The sequence below is a fragment of the Somniosus microcephalus genome, unplaced genomic scaffold, assembly GCF_052327205.1.
Source record: "Somniosus microcephalus isolate GS21.2 unplaced genomic scaffold, FLI_Smic_1.0 unresolved_chr3, whole genome shotgun sequence".
Lineage (NCBI taxonomy): Eukaryota > Metazoa > Chordata > Chondrichthyes > Squaliformes > Somniosidae > Somniosus > Somniosus microcephalus.
Genome location: NW_028225181.1, coordinates 30,129,781 through 30,150,605, shown reverse-complemented (window position 1 = coordinate 30,150,605; position 20,825 = coordinate 30,129,781). Strand labels below are relative to the sequence as shown.

Here is a 20,825-nt window from a genome sequence, read left to right as displayed (position 1 = left end):
CTGTTTACTACATTTCACCAGTCTGTCTCTGTGCTTCTGAAGTCTGCTACTCTCCTCTCTGTTTACTACATTTCACCAGTCTGTCTCTGTGCTCCTGAAGTCTGCTACTCTCCTCTCTGTTTACTACATTTCTCCAGTCTGTCTCTGTGCTCCTGAAGTCTGCTACTCTCCTCACTGTTTACTACATTTCACCAGTCTGTCTCTGTGCTCCTGAAGTCTGCTACTCTCCTCTCTGTTTACTACATTTCACCAGTCTGTCTCTGTGCTACTGAAGTCTGCTACTCTCCTCACTGTTTACTACATTTCACCAGTCTGTCTCTGTGCTGTGAAGTCTGCTACTCTCCTCTCTGTTTACTACATTTCACCAGTCTGTCTCTGTGGTCCTGAAGTCTGCTACTCTCCTCTCTGTTTACTACATTTCACCAGTCTGTCTCTGTGTTCCTGAAGTCTGCTACTCTCCTCTCTGTTTACTATATTTCACCAGTCTCTCTCTGTGCTCCTGAAGTCTGCTACTGTCCTCACTGTTTACTACATTTCACCAGTCTGTCTCTGTGCTCCTGAAGTCTGCTACTCTCCTCTCTGTTTACTACATTTCACCAGTCTGTCTCTATGCTCCTGAAGTCTGCTGCTCTCCTCACTGTTTACTACATTTCACCAGTCATTCTCTGTGCTGTGAAGTCTGCTACTCTCCTCTCTGTTTACTACATTTCATCAGTCTGTCTCTGTGTTCCTGAAGTCTGCTACTCTCCTCTCTGTTTACTATATTTCACCAGTCTGTCTCTGTGCTCCTGAAGTCTGCTACTCTCCTCACTGTTTACTACATTTCACCAGTCTGTCTCTGTGCTCCTGAAGTCTGCTACTCTCCTCTCTGTTTACTACATTTCACCAGTCTGTCTCTGTGCTCCTGAAGTCTGCTACTCTCCTCACTGTTTACTACATTTCACCAGTCTGTCTCCGTGCTCCTGAAGTCTGCTACACTCCTCTCTGTTTACTACATTTCACCAGTCTGTCTCTGTGCTCCAGAAGCCTTCTACTCTCCTCTCTGTTTACTACATTTCACCACTCTATCCCTGTGCTCCTGAAGTCTGCTACACTCCTCTCTGTTTACTACATTTCACCAGTCTGTCTCTGTGCTCCTGAAATCTGCTACTCTCCTCACTGTTTACTACATTTCACCAGTCTGTCTCGGTGCTCCTGAAGTCTGCTACTCTCCTCTCTGTTTACTACATTTCACCAGTCTGTCTCTGTGCTCCTGAAGTGTGCTACTCTCTGCTCTGTTTACTACATTTCAACAGTCTGTCTCTGTGCTCCTGAAGTCTGCTACTCTCCTCTCTGTTTACTACATTTCACCAGTCTGTCTCTGTGCTCCTGAAGTCTGCTATTCTCCTCTCTGTTTACTACATTTCACCAGTCTCTCTCTGTGCTCCTGAAGTCTGCTACTCTCCTCTCTGTTTACTACATTTCACCATTCTGTCTCTGTGCTCCTGAAGTCTGCTACTCTCCTCTCTGTTTACTACATTTCACCAGTCTGTCTCTGTGCTCCTGAAGTCTGCTATTCTCCTCTCTGTTTACTACATTTCACCAGTCTGTCTCTGTGCTCCTGAAGTCTGCTACTCTCCTCTCTGTTTACTACATTTCACCAGTCTGTCTCTGTGCTCCTGAAGTCTGCTACTCTCCTCACTGTTTACTACATTTCACCAGTCTGTCTCTGTGCTCCTGAAGTCTGCTACTCTCCTCTCTGTTTACTACATTTCACCAGTCTCTCTCTGTGCTCCTGAAGTCGGCTACTCTCCTCTCTGTTTACTACATTTCACCAGTCTGACTCTGTGCTCCTGAAGTCTGCTACTCTCTGCTCTGTTTACTACATTTCAACAGTCTGTCTCTGTGCTCCTGAAGTCTGCTCCTCACCTCTCTGTTTACTACATTTCACCAGTCTGTCTCTGTGCTCCTGAAGTCTGCTACTCTCTTCACTGTTTACTACATTTCACCAGTCTGTCTCTGTGCTCCTGAAGTCTGCTACTCTCCTCACTGTTTACGACATTTCTGAGTTCAGTGTCATCTCCAAAATTTGAAATGTTGCCTTTAGACTTTAGTCCAGGCCATTAACGTCGAACAAAAACGTTCTTTTTCTTTCACAGCTGGTGCAGTCGGGAGAGCAGGAGGACAGTAACTGGTGAGTTTAAAAGCTCACCTTTCGCGGGCTTTTTCTTTCACAGCTGGTGCAGTCGGGAGAGCAGGAGGCCAGTAACTGGTGAGTTTAAAAGCTCACCTTTCGGGGGCTTTTTCTTTCACAGCTGGTGCAGTCGGGAGAGCAGGAGGCCAGTAACTGGTGAGTTTAAAAGCTCACCTTTCGGGGGCTTTTTCATTCACAGCTGGGGCAGTCGGGAGAGCAGGAGGCCAGTAACTGGTGAGTTTAAAAGCTCACCTTTCGGGGGCTTTTTCTTTCACAGCTGGTGCAGTCGGGAGAGCAGGAGGCCAGTAACTGGTGAGTTTAAAAGCTCACCTTTCGCGGGCTTTTTCTTTCACAGCTGGTGCAGTCGGGAGAGCAGGAGGCCAGTAACTGGTGAGTTTAAAAGCTCACCTTTCGGGGGCTTTTTCTTTCACAGCTGTGGCAGTCGGGAGAGCAGGAGGCCAGTAACTGGTGAGTTTAAAAGCTCACATTTCGCGGGCTTTTTCTTTCACAGCTGGTGCAGTCGGGAGAGCAGGAGGCCAGTAACTGGTGAGTTTAAAAGCTCACCTTTCGGGGATTTTTCTTTCACAGCTGGGGCAGTCGGGAGAGCAGGAGGCCAGTAACTGGTGAGTTTAAAAGCTCACCTTTCGCGGGCTTTTTCTTTCACAGCTGGGGCAGTCGGGAGAGCAGGAGGCCAGTAACTGGTGAGTTTAAAAGCTCACCTTTCGCTGGCTTTTTCTTTCACAGCTGGTGCAGTCGGGAGAGCAGGAGGCCAGTAACTGGTGAGTTTAAAAGCTCACCTTTCGGGGGCTTTTTCTTTCACAGCTGGGGCAGTCGGGAGAGCAGGAGGCCAGTAACTGGTGAGTTTAAAAGCTCACCTTTCGCGGGCTTTTTCTTTCACAGCTGGTGCAGTCAGGAGAGCAGGAGGCCAGTAACTGGTGAGTTTAAAAGGTCACCTTTCGCGGGCTTTTTCTTTCACAGCTGGTGCAGTCGGGAGAGCAGAAGGCCAGTAACTCTTATATAGGTGGAGCTGTTGCTAAACCCGAAACACTACAGTGTAGTGTCTCCCACCCTTCCACCTCCTCTAACCTTTTAGGGGTTAGGGGAAGTTGAAAGGGTAGGTTCAATTTATTTTATTTCAGGAGCCTAACCTAGGTGGAAAAGGTTCCAGGACAGGAGGCGGCAGTGAAAATACAACACCAGAAAACAGGTAGGTGACTGGTTGGTGAGTCCTTTCACAAACTTATTCTAAGTAGAATTCAATAATTAAGCTAAATCGTAGTAAATAAAAGGGTATTGTAAGGGTTAAGTCATGGAAGGGCAGCTCGGACCCGTGTCATGCTCCTCCTGTGCCATGTGGGAATTCAGGGACACTGTCCCTGACAACTATGTGTGCAGGAAGTGTGTCCAGCTGCAGCTCCTAGCGGACCGCATGGCGGCGCTGGAGCTGCGAATGGACTCACTCTGGAGCATACGCGATGCTGAGGATGTTGTGGATAGCACATTCAGTGAGTTGGTCACACCGCAGGTAAAGGCTAGCTCAGACAGTAAATGGGTGACCAAAAGGCAGGGTAAAGGCAGGAAGGTAGTGCAGGAGTCACCTGCGGTCATCTCCCTCCAAAACAGGTTTACCGTTTTGGGTACTGTTGGGGGAGATGACTTATCAGGGGAAGGCACCAGCAGCCAGGTTCAGGGCACCATGACTGGCTCTGCTGCACAGAAGGGCGGGAAAAAGAGGGATAGGGCTATAGTGATAGCGGATTCAATTGTAAGGGGGATAGATAGGAGTTTCTGTGGCCGAGACCGAGACTCCAAGATGGTATGTTGCCTCCCTGGTGCAAGGGTCAAGGATGTCTCGGAGCGGGTGCAGAGCATTCTGAAGGGGGAGGGTGATCAGCCAGTTGTCGTGGTACATGTAGGTACCAACGATGTAGGTAAAAAGAGGGAGGAGGTCCTACAAGCTGAATTTAGGGAGTTAGGAGCTAAATTGAAAAGTAGGACCTCAAAGGTAGTAATCTCTGGATTGCTACCAGTGCCACGAGCTAATAAGTTTAGAGAGAGTAAGATAGATAAGCTAAATACGTGGCTTGAGCAGTGGTGCAAGGGAGAGGGATTTAAATTCTTGAGGCATTGGAACCAGTTCTTGGGGAGGAGTGACCTGTACCAAGGGGACGGTCTACACCTGAACTGTGAGGGAGCCGATGTCCTCGGGGTAATATTTTCTAGGGCGGTTCGGGAGGATTTAAACTAATTTGGCAGGGGGATGGGAACCTAGGTAGTGGAAAAGAGGGAAGTCATATGAAGTCAGAAATAGATGGTAGAAAGGTGAGAAGCAATAAGCAAAGGAGAGAAACACAAAGGGCCAAACTAATTCATAATGAGAGTGTGAAAAAAGCAAGCCTGAAGGCTTTGTATCTTAATGCTAGAAGCATTAGGAACAAGGTGGATGAATTAGTTGTGGAAATAGAGGTAAACAAGTATGATTTGATTGGGATTACAGAAACGTGGCTGCAGGGTGGGCAAGGCTGGGAACTTAACATCCAGGGATATACAATATTTAGGAAGGATCGGCAAAAAGGTAGGGGAGGTGGGGTAGCATTGCTGGTAAAGGAGGGGATTAATGCAATGGAAAGGAAGGATATTAACTCGGATGAAACGGAATCTGTATGGGTAGAAATGAGAAATAGGAAGGGGAGGAAAACGTTAGTGGGTGTGATATATAGGCCTCCAAATAGTAATATGGAGGTGAGGGAAGGCATAAAAAGGGAAATTAGAGAAGCGTGCGATAAGAGCACAGCTGTCATCATGGGTGACTTTAATTTACATATTGATTGGACTACCCAAATTAGTAAAAATTCTGAGGAGGAGGAATTTCTGGAATGTTTTCGGGACGGTTATCTGGACCAATATGTCGAGGAGCCGACTCGAGATCAGGCCATTTTAGACTGGGTATTGTGCAATGAGAAGGGACTTATCAGCAATCTTCTTGTACGAGGCCCCTTGGGTCAGAGCGATCATAATATGATCGAGCTCTCAGTCGAGATGGAGAGTGAGGAAATTGAATCAGAGACTAAGGTCCAGAACTTAAATAAAGGGAATTACGAGGGTATGAGACGGGAATTGGGTAAGATTGATTGGGTGGTGTTTCTGGGGGGATTGACAGTGGATAGACAATGGCAAGCATTCAAAGATAGAATGGAAGAATTCCAGAACATGTTTATACCGGTTTGGCATAAAAATAAACCTAAAAAGGTGACTCAACCGTGGATAACGAGGGAAATTAGGGACAGCATAAAATCAAAAAAAAGGGCATATCAACTGGCAAAAAAAAGCACCAGACCGGAAGATTGTGGGCAGTACAGGATACAGCAAAAGAGGACAAAGGGATTAATCAGGAAGGGGAAAATAGAATACGAAAGTAAACTTGCAGCAAACATGAAGACAGACTGCAAACGCTTTTATCGGTATATCAGGAGGAAAAGACTGGTAAAATCCCAAGTCGGTCCCTTGCAGTCCGATTCGGGAGAATATATAATGGAGAATAAGGAAATGGCAGACCAATTAAACTCATACTTTGGTTCTGTATTCACAAAGGAGGACACAAATAACCTCCCAGGAATATCGGCAAACATAGGGACTAATGAGAGGGAGGAGCTGACAGAAATTAGTATCTCTAGGGATATGGTGTTGGGTAAGTTGAGGGGACTGAAGGCCGACAAATCCCCGGGGCCTGATAAACTACATCCTAGGGTACTTAAGGAGGTGGCCCTGGAGATAGCAGATGCTCTAAGGATCATCTTCCGGAACTCCATTGACTCAGGAACAGTACCCGTGGATTGGAGGGTAGCTAATGTTACCCCAATATTTAAAAAGGGGGTTAGAGAGAAAGCAGGGAATTATAGACCAGTAAGCCTTACATCGGTTGTGGGCAAAATGCTAGAGTCCATTATTAAGGATAAAATAGCGGAGCACTTGACAAATGGGGAAAGGATCGGACAGAGTCAACATGGATTTACAAAGGGTAAATCGTGTTTGACTAATCTGCTGGAATTTTTTGAGGAAGTAACTGGTAAAATAGATGGGGGAGAGCCAGTGGATGTGGTGTACCTTGACTTCCAGAAAGCCTTCGATAAGGTTCCACACAAAAGATTATCATGCAAAATTAATGCTCATGGGATTGGGGGCAAAGTATTAACGTGGATAGAGAACTGGCTGGCGGATAGAAAACAGAGAGTTGGAATAAACGGCTCGTTTTCGGAGTGGCAGGCAGTGACCAGCGGGGTGCTGCAAGGATCTGTCCTGGGACCCCAGCTGTTCACAATATATATAAATGATCTGGATCAGGGAATTGGATGCAATATTTCCAAATTCGCTGACGACACTAAACTAGGAGGAGGGGTGGGCTCTGATGAGGATGTCAGGAGGCTACAGTGCGATTTGGACAGGTTGGGGGAATGGGCGGATACGTGGCAGATGCACTATAATGTGGATAAATGCGAGGTTATCCACTTTGGGGGTAAAAACAGGAGGGTAGATTATTATCTAAATGGCAATAGATTGGGAGATGGGGAAGTGCAGAGGGACCTGGGTGTTCTTGTGCACCAGTCACTGAAGGAGAGCATGCAGGTGCAACAGGCGATTAAGAAGGCAAATGGTATGTTGGCCTTCATATCAAGGGGGTTCGAGTATAGGAATAGGGATACCTTACTACAGCTGTACAAGGTGCTGGTGAGACCGCATCTGGAGTATTGTGTACAGTTTTGGTCGCCCCATCTGCGGAAGGATGTTCTTGCCATGGAAAGAGTGCAACGGCGATTCACCAGGCTGATACCTGGAATGGCGGGAATGACCTACGAAGAGAGATTAAATAGTTTGGGCTTGTACTCACTGGAGTTTAGAAGATTGAGAGGGGATCTCATCGAAACATATAAAATTATGGCAGGCCTGGACAGGCTGAATTCAGAGAGAATGTTTCCAATGGCCGGGGAGCAAAGAACCAGGGGCCACAGTCTAAAAATAGCGGGCAAATCATTTAAAACAGAGATGAGGAAGAATTTCTTCACTCAAAGAGTGGTGAGCCTGTGGAATTCCCTGCCACAGAGGGCTGTGAAGGCTAATTCAATAAATATTTTCAAGAGAGAATTGGATATATTTCTGAAGGCTAAGGGGATTAAGGGTTACGGAGAAAAGGCGGGGACGGGGTACTGAACTGGTAAGATCAGCTATGATCTCAGACGAAGATCAGCCATGATCTCATTGAATGGCGGAGCAGGCTCGAAGGGCCGAATGGCCTACTCCTGTTCCTATCTCTCTAAACCCTCTAAACTCTAATATCAGCCCCTGGGGGACACCACTGTACACTTCCCTTCTGTCTGAAAAACTACCTTGCACCACTACTCTCTGTTATCTGTCCCTCAGCCAATGTCGTATCCACGCAGCCACTGCCTCTTTAATTCCATGCGTTTCCGTTTCCCTATCAAGTCTATTAAGTGGCACTTTATCAAACACCTTTTGAAAGTCCATATACACAACATCAACCATACTACCCTCATCAACACTCTCTCTTAGTTCATCAAAGAATGCAATCAAATTAGTCAGATGGACTGGACTTTAAAAAATCTGTGCTGGTTGTCATTTATTAATCCATGTTTTAAAAATGACAGATCATTTTTTTCCCTGGAAAATGGCCTATAGAAGTTTCCCCACCACTGACGTTAGGTTGACTGGCCTGTAGTTACAGGATTTATCCATCTCTCCTTTTTCAAACACGGTGTAAAATTTGGAACTCTCCAGTCCTCTGGCACCAATCCCATATCCGAGGAGGATTGAACGATTCTGGCCAGTAACTGCGCTATTTCCACCATTCCCTCCCTCAGCAACCCTCATACATTCAATTCGGTCTGGGGAAATGTTCTACATTTCGTTGGTGCAAAAAGTGCTCGATTGAAAGGGGTTAACTGAATCTGTTTGTTCAGTGACTATAATTAATGTTAGCCTCCACGGGTTCACTGAAGCTGTTTGTTCAGTGACTTGAATTAATGTCATTCTCCATGGACACTAATTGTATCAGCACAGGGTTTCCCTCTTCTATTAATAAGGGACTCCTTTCAATGTGTCATCCCACAGTGTCAGTGAGAGCATCACCTCTGGCACTAACAGGGATCAGCGCACTGCTCTACTGAGAGCGAGTCAGAACCTGAGAACAGTAGATTGGAATGCTGCAACAATGGATCGGAATCTGAGAACAGTAGATTGGAATGTTACAACAATGGGTCGGAATCTGAGAACAGTAGATTGGAATGTTACAACAGTGGGCAGGGGTTTCATCTGGCAGTTCGACGTGCTTTCAGAATATTATGATATATTTTCATTCGATTTCCGTATCTATGTCGCACTTCAGATTATTCAATACATTTACTATCCCCTCCTTGCTGCTGTTGGTATTCCTGGTAAGTTTCTCTATTCAGCTATTAATTCTATAAACCATGTTTTACTGTATTACTGTTCTTGTCGTTTACTTTTCCCTCCTTCTTGCGGTTGTTGTACCAGATAAGTCTCAATATCCAGCTATTAACTCTGCAGAGCTTTGCTAACTGTATTACTGTTCTTGTAATTAACTCTCTCATCTTTGCTGCTGTTGTTGTCCCTGGTAAGTCTTTATATCCAGCAATTGGATCTGAAAACCATAATTCACTTTATTACTGTGTTTATCATTTAAAACTTTGGAAGAGCAAAGCCATTATCTTCTGTGCTCGTCACAAACTCTGTTCTCTATCTATCGACTCCATCCCCCTCCCTGGTCAATGTCTGAGGCGGAACCAGACTGTTTGCAACCTCAGCGATCTCTTTGTCCCTGAGCTCAGTTCCGACCTCATATCCTCTGAATCACCGGTCCTGCCTACTACCACCCCCAAAATTTCACCCATCTCCGCTCCACCTCAGCCCTACCATTGCAGAAAACATCATCCACGTCTATGTTACATTCAGACTCGACTATTCCAATGCTCGCCTGGCCAGCCTCCCAGCTTCAAGCCTCCATAAAGTAGAGCTCATCCAAAACTCTGCTGCCCACTTCCTAATTCGCATGATGTCCCGTTCCCCCATCACCCCTGCGCTCGCTGACATACTTTGGCTCCCGACCCAGGACACCTCGATGTTAATATTGTCATGCTTATGTTCAAATTCCACCATGGCCTCACCACTGCAAATAATCCCATTCCCCTGCTATTTCCCAGATTCGTTCAAATTGTTCCACTTCAGGTATTTATCCAATTCCCCTTTAAAAGCTCATTTATTTCCCTCTGCACCTCTCCCTGTCTTTCAGTCACTATTTACATTTCTCTCTTTCTCACTCTCTCTCTCCCTCTTCTCTCTCACCCTCTCTCTGTCTCTGTCTCTTGCTCATTGAATTATAGATCAGTACAGCACAGAGACCATTCGGCCCATCGGGTCCGTGCTGTCTCTTTGAAAGAGCTATCTAATTAGTCCTCCACTTTAATCAGAGCCCTGTAAAACTTTACCCTTCCACTAATTATCCAATTCCCTTTAGAAAGTTACGATTGACTCTGCTTCCACCATGTTCTCCGACAGTGCATTCCAGCTCATAACTCACTGTGGAAAAGAAATTCTCCTCATCTTTCCTCTGGTTATTTTGCCAATTGCCTTAAATCTGGAGCCTCTGGTTACCCACCATTCTGTCCCTGGAGACAGACTTACTTAATCTATCAAAACCCATCACAATCTTGAACATCTATATTCAATCTCTCCTAATGGAAAAGGACGAGTTGAGGTGTAAAGGTTTTGACAAGGTTTAAAAGTTTTCATTTGGGGAAAGGCCAATTTTACTAAGCCGAGATGTGATTTAGCCACAGTGGACTGGAAACAGCTACTTGATGGGAAATCAGTGTTAAAACAGTGGGGTGCATCCAACGAGGAGGTAGTGAGGTTTCAGAGCAAATTTATTCCCACAAAGAAACTGGATGGGACTTCCAAATCTAGAGCCGCCTGGACGTCAAGTGGAATACAAGGTAGGATAAGGGAACAAAAAGGGAAGCTTTTGTAAGATAACACAAGCTCAATACTACAGAAAGGCTAGATGTGTATAGAAAGTACAGGGGTTAAGTTAAAAAGGAAATTAGGAAAGCAAAGAGAGGGCATGAAAAAATATCGTCAATTAAAATCAAGGAAAACACAAAGGTGTTTTATACATACATCAAGAGCAAAAGGATAACGAAGGAAAGAATAGGGCCTACTGAAGACCTAACCATTAATCTGTGTGTAGAGGCGGAAGACATGGATATGGTTCTTAATAACTACTTTGCATCTGTCTTCACAGAAGAGTGAGACGATGCAGACATTATAGTTAAGGAGAAAGAGTGTGAAATATTAGATTAGATAAATATAGTGAGAGATGAAATATTAAGGGGTTTAGCATTTTGAAAGTAGATAAATCACGAGGCCTGGATGAAATGTATCCCAGGCTGCTAGGAGAGGCAAGGGAGGAAATAGTGCTGGCTCAGAACATATTTTCCAATCCTCTCTGGCTGCAGGCGTGGTGCTGGATGACTGCTAACTTTGTACCATTGTTTAAAAAGGGAGAAAGGGATAGACCGAGTAATTACAAGCCAGTCAGCCTAACCTTGGTGGTGGAAAAAATATTGGAAAAATTCTGAGGGACAGTATAAATTGGCATTTAGAAAGGCACAAATTAATCAAGGACCATCAGCAAGGTAATGTTAAGGAAGGTCGTGTCTGAAAAATTGACTGAATTTTTTGAGGAGGTAACGAGGAGCATCAATGCGGGCAGTGCATTTGATGCAGTCCATATAGGTATTACTAAGGCCGTTGACAAGATACCACATGACAGGTTGGTCATGGGATCCAAGGGAAAGTGGCAAGTTGGATCCAACATTGGCTGAGTGGCAGGAATCACAGGGTAATGGTCGAGAGGTGTTTTTGTGACTGGAAGGCTGTTTCCAGTGGGGTTCCACAGGGCTCAGTACTAGGTCCCCTGCTATTTGTTATAAATATCAATTACATAGAATTCAATGTTGGGACCATGATGAAGAAATTTGCAGATGATACTAAATTAGGCCATTTTGTTGATAGTGACGAAGGTAGCTGTAATCTGCAGGAAGATATCAATTGACTGGTCAGGTGGGCATAAAACTAGCAATTGGACTTCAATTCGGAGGAGTGTGAGGCAATGCATGTGTGGAGGGCTAAATAAAAGGGAATACACAATACATGGTAGTATACTGAGAAGTGCAGAGGAACAGAGGGACCTTGGAGTACATTTCCACATATCTATGAAACTATCAGGACATGTCGATAGGGTGGTTAAGAAGGCAAATGGGATATATTTTTTTAGTAACCGAGGCATAGATTATAAAAGCAGGGAGGTTACACTACAACATTATAAAACACCAGTTAGGCCACAACTAGAATACTGCGTGCAACTCTGGTCAGCACATTACAGGAAAGATGTGATTGCAGTATAGATGTTATAAAGGAGATTTACGTGCATGTTGCCAAGACTGGAGAATAGCCTGGGATTATTTATATTGGAACAGAGGAGGCTGAGGGATGATTTAATTGAGGTGTGTAAAATTATGAGGGGCCTAGATAGACTGGAAAGGAAGCACCTATTTCCCCTAGCAGAGAGGTCAATAACCAAGGAGCATAGATTTAAAGTAATTGGTAGTGGGATTAGCGGGGAGATGAGGAGAATTTCTTTCCCCCAGAGGGCGGTGGTGGTCTGGAACTCACTGCCTGAATAGCTGGTAGAGGCAGAAACCCTAATGTCTTTTAAAACGAACTTGGATATGCACTTGAAGTGCCATAACCTACAGGGCTCCGAACCAAGAGCTGCAATGTGGGATTCGGCTGGATAGCTCTATTTCGACCAGCGCAGATACAATGAGCCAAATGGCCTCCTTCTGTGCCATAAATTTCTATGATTCTATAATTCTATGATTCTTAAACTTCGCTGCTCTAAAAATTACAATTCCAGCTTCTCCTGTCTCTCCACGTAACTGAAGTCCCAGATCCCTGTTACCATTCTGGTCAATCTCTTCTACACCTTCTCTAATCCTTGACATGCTTGGCAAAGTGTGGTGCTCAGAATTGGACGCAATACTACAGCTGGGGCCTAACCAATGATTTTTAAATGGTTCGCATTTCTTTCAGGATTTGTTACTGTGTCTCTGTTTGTAAACCCAAGGACTCCGTATGCATTAACAGCCATTGCTACTTGTCCTGTCACCCTGAAAGGGTTGTGGAAGCACACCCTAGATCGCTATGATCGTGCACTCGCTTTAAAATTGCACCGTTTATTTAATATTACCTCTGCTCATGCTTCTTATCAACATGTATCACTTCACCCTTCTCTGCATTAAATTGTATCTGCCATATGTCTGCAAATTTCACCAGTCTGTCTATGCCCTCCTGAAGTCTGTTACTATAACTCTCACTGTTCATTAACATTTACAAGTTTCCTGTCATGTGAAAACTTTGAAATTATGCACTGTGCACCCAAGTCCATAGCATTGATATTCATGAAATGGGCAATTGTCCCAACACCGAACCCTGGGGAACACTACTGTAGACTGATTCTGAAAAACAACCGTTTACCACTACTCTCTGCTTTCTGTCTATTAGCAATTTTCTGAGCCATGTTTCCACTACCAATTTAATCCCATGGCCTTCAATTTTCGTATTATGTGATACTTTTCAAGCACATTTTTACAGGACAGGGCAATTGGGAAAGTATGGGCAGTATCAGTCATAGAATCATGGAACTGGTGAGCCCATTTGTACGACAATTTCTTTAGTGGAGCATGATTCTGATCACAGGCCTCGTCTGTGTACAAAGAATGAATTACAAAATCATTACATTGATTCTCATTTTATTAATTCTATCTATTTGTCCTCCGTGTATGGGTAACGCTGTCAAGACTGGTATCACTTACCCATTCCTAGTTACCCTTGTGAAAATGGTGGGCCGTCATCTTGAGACAATGCAGCCCCTGTGGTGAAGATATTCCCACAATACAGTTAGGGAAGGAGTTTCAGGCTTTTGACCCAGTGACAATGAAGGAATGACAATATATTTGAAGGGTATGGTAGCATAGTGGTTATGTTGCTGGATTGATAAACCAGATTCCTGGACAAATGATCCAGAGGCATGGTTTCAAATCCCACCAGCGGGGGAGTTTAAATTCAATGAATTAATCATATCTGGAATAAAAAGCTAGTGTAAGTAATGGTGACCATGAAGCTATCGGATTGTCGTAACAACCCATCTGGTTCACTGATATCCTTTAGGGAAGGAAAACTGCCATCCTTACCCAGTCCAGCCGAAATGTGACTCCAGACCCAGAGCAATATGATTGATTCTTAACTGCCCTCTGAAATGATCTTGCAAGCCACTCAGTTGTATAAGGAGGTTCACCTTCTCAAGGGCAGTTATGGATGGACAATAAATACTGGCCTTGTCAGCGATACCCACATCACGTGAATTAATAAATAATAATGCCCCAGTATGGATGGTGTGTGACTTGAAGTGGGGATCTTGGAGGTGATGGTGTTTGCACTACAGTCCGAGCCGATTTCTACCCCCTCCCCTGTGCCTCTTGTCCCTTTGATGCCATTTGTGGAAATCCACCTGTGGCCCTGGGGATCAAGTATGCTTACGGTAATGTACTAAACATAAACTAATGATTGGCATTTTCAAGATGCAAATCCTTTACTGGGCACTTGGCGATGATTTGGGGCTGAACACGAGGATGAGAATTTTTAAATCCAGGCGTTGCCGTTCCGGGAACCAATGTAGGTCAGTGAGCACTGGAGTGATGTGTAAAGTGGACTTGATGCGAGATAGGACATGGACAGCAGAGTTTTGAATGAGACAGAAATGCTTGTAATTAATTTTAGATCTAATTCCTATATCTCCCCACCCCTCGAGCAATCTGTCTTGGATGATAACAAATGGCTCTGAATGGGTTCATGTCGAGCCTTTCAGAGGCAAATTCTTAATCCAATTCGTCAGCACGCTGTGACATTTCATATCTGCTGTTGTCTGCAGAAAAGGGCTGGGAAATTCTTCTCGGGCGGTGGGTGAAACCATTACACGCAGTGCCTGATATTCAGTTCCACTGCAGTCAGTGAAGGATTTCTAGGCCTAGAGCTTCAGTTCTTAACATTACTTTTCCAGCAAAGGTTTCTCCGTAACTCAGTGAAGTCACTTCAGTATCAAAGAACTAACACTGCACCATCACCACCCCTATGGATCCAAAATCCATGGTACCCTATTTAAAAAAAGATCCATTCTGACGCTTCTTAATTATACAACATGAAATGAAAACTTAAACCAGAGGGTAGAACCATAGCCAAGGAAACATAAACATTCACACAGGCTTTTTAAAGTGACAAGTTCAGTCACACAGGCTTTTAAAGAGACAGGACCAGTCACACAGGCTTTTTAAAGAGACAGGAGCAGTCACACAAGCTTTATAAAGAGACAGTACCAGACACACAGGCTTGAAAAAGAGACAGGGCCAGCCACACAGGCTTTTAAAGTGACAGGATCAGACACAGAGATGTTTTAAAGAGACAGGACCAGACAAACAGGCTTTCAAAAGAGACAGGATCAAACACAGAGATGTGTTAAAGAGATAGGACTTGTCACACAGCTTTTCTCAAGAGAAAGGCGCAGTCACACACGTTTTCTAAAGAGACATGATCAGTCACACAGGCTTTTGAAAGAGACAGTACCAGTCGCACAGGCGTTTTAGAGACAGTACCAGTCGCACAGGTTTTTAAATAAACAGGACCAGTCACACAGGCTTTTCAAAGAGGCAGGAGAAGTCACACAAGCTTTTTAAACAGCCAGGATCAGACACAGTGATGTATTAAAGAGACAGGTCCAGTCACACAGGCTTTTTTAAGAGACATGGTCAGTCTCACAGGCCTTTTAACGAGACAGGACCAGTCACACATGCTTTTTAAAGAGACAGGATCAGTCACACAGGCTTTTTAAAGAGACAGGACCAGTCACACAGGCTTTCTAAAGAGACAGGTCCAGTCACACAGGCTTTTTAAAGAGACAGGACCAGTCACACAGGCTTTCTAAAGAGACAGAACCAGTCACACAGGGTTTTTAAAGAGACAGGACATTTCACACAGGCTACTTAAATAGACAGGATCAGAAACACATGCATTTTAAAGAGACAGGCACAGTCACACAGGCTTTTTAAAGAGACAGGAACAGTCACACAGGCTTTTTAAAGAGTCAGGACCAGTCACACAGGATGTTTAAAGACACATTTCAGTCATAAAGGCTTTTTAAAGAGACAGGACCAGTCACACAGGCTTTCTAAAGAGACAGGTCCAGACACACAGGCTTTTTAAGGAGACAGGACCTGTCACACAGGCTTTCTAAAGAGGCAGAACCAGTCACACAGTGTTTTAAAAGAGACAGGACATTTCACAAAGGCTACTTAAATAGACAGGATCAGAAACACATGCATTTTAAAGAGACAGGCACAGTCACACAGGCTTTTTAAAGAGACAGGACCAGTCACACACGCTTTTTAAAGAGTCAGGACCAGTCACACAGGCTTTTTAAAGACACATGACCAGTCACACAGGCTTTTTAAAGAGACAGGACCAGTCACACAGGATTTTAAAGAGACAGCACCAGTCACACTGGCTTTTTAAAGAGACAGGACCAGTTAAACAGGCTTTTTAAAGAGACAGGACATTTCACACAGGCTACTTAAATAGACAGGATCAGAAACACATGCATTTTAAAAAGAAAGGCACAGTCACACAGGCTTTTTAAAGAGACAGGACGAGTCACACAGGCTTTTTAAAGAGTCAGGACCAGTCACACAGGCTTTTTAAAGACACATGACCAGTCACACAGGCTTTTTAAAGAGACAGGCCCAGTCACACAGGCTTTCTAAAGAGACAGTTCCAGTCACACAGGCTTTTTAAAGAGACAGGACCAGTCACACAGGCTTTCTAAAGAGACAGAACCAGTCACACAGGGTTTTGAAAGAGACAGGACATTTCACACAGGCTACTTAAATAGACAGGATCAGAAACACATGCATTTTAAAGAGACAGGCACAGTCACACAGGCTTTTTAAAGAGTCAGGACCAGTCACACAGGCTTTTTAAAGACACATGACCAGTCACACAGGCTTTTTAAAGAGACAGGACCAGTCACACAGGCTTTTAAAGAGACAGCACCAGTCACACTGGCTTTAAAAGAGACAGGACCAGTTACACAGGCTTTTTAAAGAGACAGGACCAGTCACACAGGCTGTTTAAAGAGACTGGACCAGTCAAATAGTCTTTCTGAAGAGACAGGACCAGTCACACAGACTTTTAAAAAGACAGCACCAGAAACACAGGCTATTTAAAGAGACAGGACCAGTTACACAGGCTTTCTAAAGAGACAGAATCAAACACACAGGCTTTTTAAAGAGACAGGACCATGCACACAGGCTTTGTAAAGCGACAGGACCAGTCACCCAGTCTTTTTAAAGAGACAGGACCAGTCACACAATTTTTTTAAAGAGACAGGACCAGTCACACTGGGATTTTAAAGAGACAGGACAAGTCATACAGGCATTTTAAAGAGACAGGATCAGTCACACAGGCTTTTTGAAGAGACAGGACCAGTCACACAAACTTTTAAAGAGACAGGACCAGTCACACTGGCTTTTTAAAGAGATTAGACAAGTCACACAGTCTTTTTAAAGAGACAGGACCGTCAAACAGGATTTTTAAAGAGACAGGACCAGTCACACAAGCTTTTAAAAAGACAGGACCAGTCACACTGGCTTTTTAAAGAGGCAGGAACAGTCTCACATGCTTTTAAAGAGACATGACATGTCACACAGGCTTTTTAAAGCGACAGAACCTGTCTCACAGTCCTTTTAAAGAGACAGGACCAGTCACACAATCTTTTTAAAGAGACAGGACCAGTCACACAGGCTTTTTAAAGAGACAGCACCAGTCACACAGGCTTTTCTAGAGACAGGACCAATTATGCTGGCTTTTTAAAGAGACAGCACCAGTCACACAGGCTTTTTAAAGTGGCAGGACCAGTCACACAGGCTTTTCTAGAGACAGGACCAATTATGCTGGCTTTTTAAAGAGACAGGAGCAGTCACACATGCTTTTTAAAGAGATAGGACCAGTCACACCGGCTTTTTAAAGTGGCAGGACCAGTCATACAGGCATTTTAAAGTGGCAGGACCAGTCACACAGGCTTTTTAAAGTGACAGGACCAGTCACACAGACTTTTTAAAGAGACAGGACCAGTCATACATGCATTTTAAAGAGGCATTACCAGTTACACAGGCTCTTTAAAGAGACAGGACCAGTCATACAGGCATTTTAAATGAGACATAACCCATAACACAAGCTTTTAAAAGAGACAAGACCAGTCATATATGCATTTTAAAGAGGCAGTACCAGTCACACAGGCTTTTTAAAGTGACAGGACCAGTCACACAGACTTTTTAAAGAGACAGGACCAGTCATACATGCATTTTAAAGAGGCATTACCAGTCACACAGGCTATTTAAAGTGACAGGACCAGTCACACAGACTTTTTAAAGTGACAGGACCAGTCACACAGGCTTTTTAAAGAGACAGGACCAGTCGCACAGGCTCTTTAAAGAGACAGGAGCAGTCACACAGGCTTTTTATAGAGGCAGACCATTCACACATGCATTTTGAAGAGACATGACCGGTCACACAGGTTTTTACAGCGAGAGCGTGTCACACAGGCTTTGCAAAGAGACAGGGCCAGCCACACAGGCTTTTTAAAGTGACAGGATCAGACAGAGAGACGTATTAAAGAGACAAGACTAGTCACACAGGCTTTTGAAAGAGACAGTACCAGTCACATAGGCGTTATACGAGGCAGTTCCAGTCACACAGGTTTTTAAAGAGACAGAACCAGTTACACAGGCTTTTTAAAGAGACAGGAGCAGTCACACAAACTTTTAAAAAGACAGGATCAGACACAGTGACATATTAAAGAGACAGGACCAGTCCCACAGGCTCATTTAAGAGACAGGAGCAGTCACACAAGCTTTTTAAAGAGACAGAAGCAGTCACACAGGCTTTTTAAAGAGACAGGACCAGTCACACAGGCTTTTTAAAGAGACTGGACCAGTTACACAGGCTTTTTAAAGAGACAGGAGCAGTCAGACAAGCTTTTTAAAGAGATAGGATCAGACAAAGAGACATATTAAAGAGACAGGACCAGTCACACAGGTTTTCTCAAGAGATAGGCACAGTCACACAGGCTTTTAAAAAGGCAGGATCAGACACAGTGACGTATTAAAGAGACAGGACCAGTCACACAGGCTTATTTAATAGACAGGACCAGCCACACAGGCTTTTAAAGAGACAATACCAGACACACAGGCGTTTTAAAGAGACAGTACCAGTCACACAGGTTTTTAAACAGACAGGACCAGTCACACAGGCTTTAACAAGAGGCAGGAGCAGTCACACAAGCATTTTTATGAGACAGGACCAGTCACACAGGCTTTCTAAAGAGACAGGACCAGTCACACAGGATGTTTAAAGAGACAGGACATGTCACACAGGCTATTTAAATAGACAGGATCAGAAACACAGGCATTTTAAAGAGACAGGCACAGTCACACAGGCTTCTTAAAGAGGCAGGATCAGTCACACGGGCTCTTTAAAGACACAGGCACAGTCACACAGGCTTTTTAAAGAAACATGGTCAGTCACACAGGCTTTTTAAAGAGATAGGACCAGTCACACAGGCTTTTTAAAGCGACAGGACCAGTCACACAGGCTTTATAATGAGACAGAACCAGTCGCACGGGCTTTTTTAAAGAGACAGGACCAGTCACACAGGCTTTTTAAGGAGACATGAGCAGTCACACAGGATTTTAAAGAGACAGGACCAGTCACACAGGCTTTTTAAAGAGGCAGGACCTGTCGCACAGGCTTTTTGAAGAGGCAGGACCTGTCAAACAGGCTTCTGAAGAGACAGGACCAGTCACACAGGCTTTTTAAAGAGGCAGGAACTGTCAAACAGGCTTTTTAAAGAGACAGGCCCAGTCACACAGGCTTTTTAAAGAGACAGGACCAGTCACAAAGGCTTTTTAAATAGACAGAACCAGTCAAGCAGGCTTTCTAAAGAGACAGGACCAGTTACACAGGCTCTTTAAAGGGACAGGACCAGTCACACAGGCTTTTTAATGAGGCAGGACCTGTCACACAGGCTTTCAAAAGAGAGAGGACAAGTCACACAGGCTTTCTAAAGAAGCAGGATCTGTCACACAGGCTTTTTAAAAAGACAGGACCAGTCACACAGGCTTTTAAAAGAGACAGGACCAGTCACACAGGCTTTTTAAAGAGGCAGGACCTGTCACACAGGCTTTTTAAAGAGGCACGACCTGTCACACAGGCTTTTTAAAGAGGCAGGACCTGTCACACAGGCTTTCTAAAGAGACAGGACCTGTCACACAGGCTTTTTAAAGAGACAGGACTCGTCACACAGGCTTATTAAAGAGGCAGGACCTGTCACACAGGCTTTCTAAAGAGACAGGACCTGTCACACAGGCTTTTTAAAGAGACAGGACTAGTCACACAGGCTTATTAAAGAGGCAGGACCTGTCACACAGGCTTTCTATAGAGACAGGACCTGTCACACAGGCTTTTTAAAGAGACAGGACCAGTCACACAGACTTTCTAAAGAGACAGGACCAGTCACACAGGCTTATTAAAGAGACAGGACCAGTCACACAGGCTTTTTAAAGAGACAGAAGCAGTCACACAGGCTTTTTAAAGAGACAGGACCAGTCGCACAGGCTTTTTAAAGAGACAGGACCAGTCACACAGGCTTATTAAAGAGACAGGACCAGACACACAGGCTTTTTAAAGAGACAGGACCTGTCACACAGGATTTTTAAAGAGACAGGACGAGTCACATAGGCTTTTTAAAGAGGCAGGACAAATCAAACAGGCTTTCTAAAGAGACAGGACCAGTCACACAGGCTTGTTAAAGAGACAGGACAAGGCACACAGGATTTTTGAAGAGACAGAACCAGTCACACAGGCTTTTTAAAGAGACAGGACCAGTCACACAGGCTTTTTAAAGAGACAGGACCAGTCACACCGGCTTTTTATAGAGACATGAGCAGTCACACATGCTTTTTAAAGAGACAGTACCAGTCACATAGGTTTTTAAGCAGACAGGACCGGTCACACAGGCTTTTCAAAGAGGCAGAAGCAGTCACACAAGCATTTTTCTGAGACAGAACCAGTCACACAGGATGTTTAAAGAGACAGGACGAGTCACACAGGCTTTTAAAGAGACATGGTCAGACTCACAGGCATTTTAAAGAGACAGGACTAGTCACACATGCTTTGTGAAGAGACAGGACCAGTCACACAAGCATATTAATGAGACAGGACCAGTCACACAGTCTTAATAAAGAGACAGGGCATGTCACACAGGCTATTTAAATAGACAGGATCAGAAACACAGGCATTTTATAGAGACAGGCGCAGTCACACAGGCTCCTTAAAGAGGCAGGATCAGTCACACGGGTTCTTTAAAGACACAGGCGCAGTCACACAGGCTTTT

At 44.4% G+C, this 20,825-nt stretch overlaps 1 protein-coding gene across 1 annotated transcript in view; it reads left to right on the top strand.

The window, feature by feature from the left end:
- The first annotated feature begins 8,307 nt into the window (after positions 1-8,307).
- Positions 8,308-20,825, top strand: part of LOC147091339 (putative G protein-coupled receptor 139) — a 46,448-nt gene continuing 33,930 nt past the window's right edge. Inside the window, exon 1 of the mRNA XM_085976538.1 lies at positions 8,308-8,619. Coding sequence (XP_085832664.1) covers positions 8,397-8,619 — 223 coding nt within the window. The 5' untranslated portion in view covers positions 8,308-8,396. The remainder of the gene's footprint in view (positions 8,620-20,825) is intronic.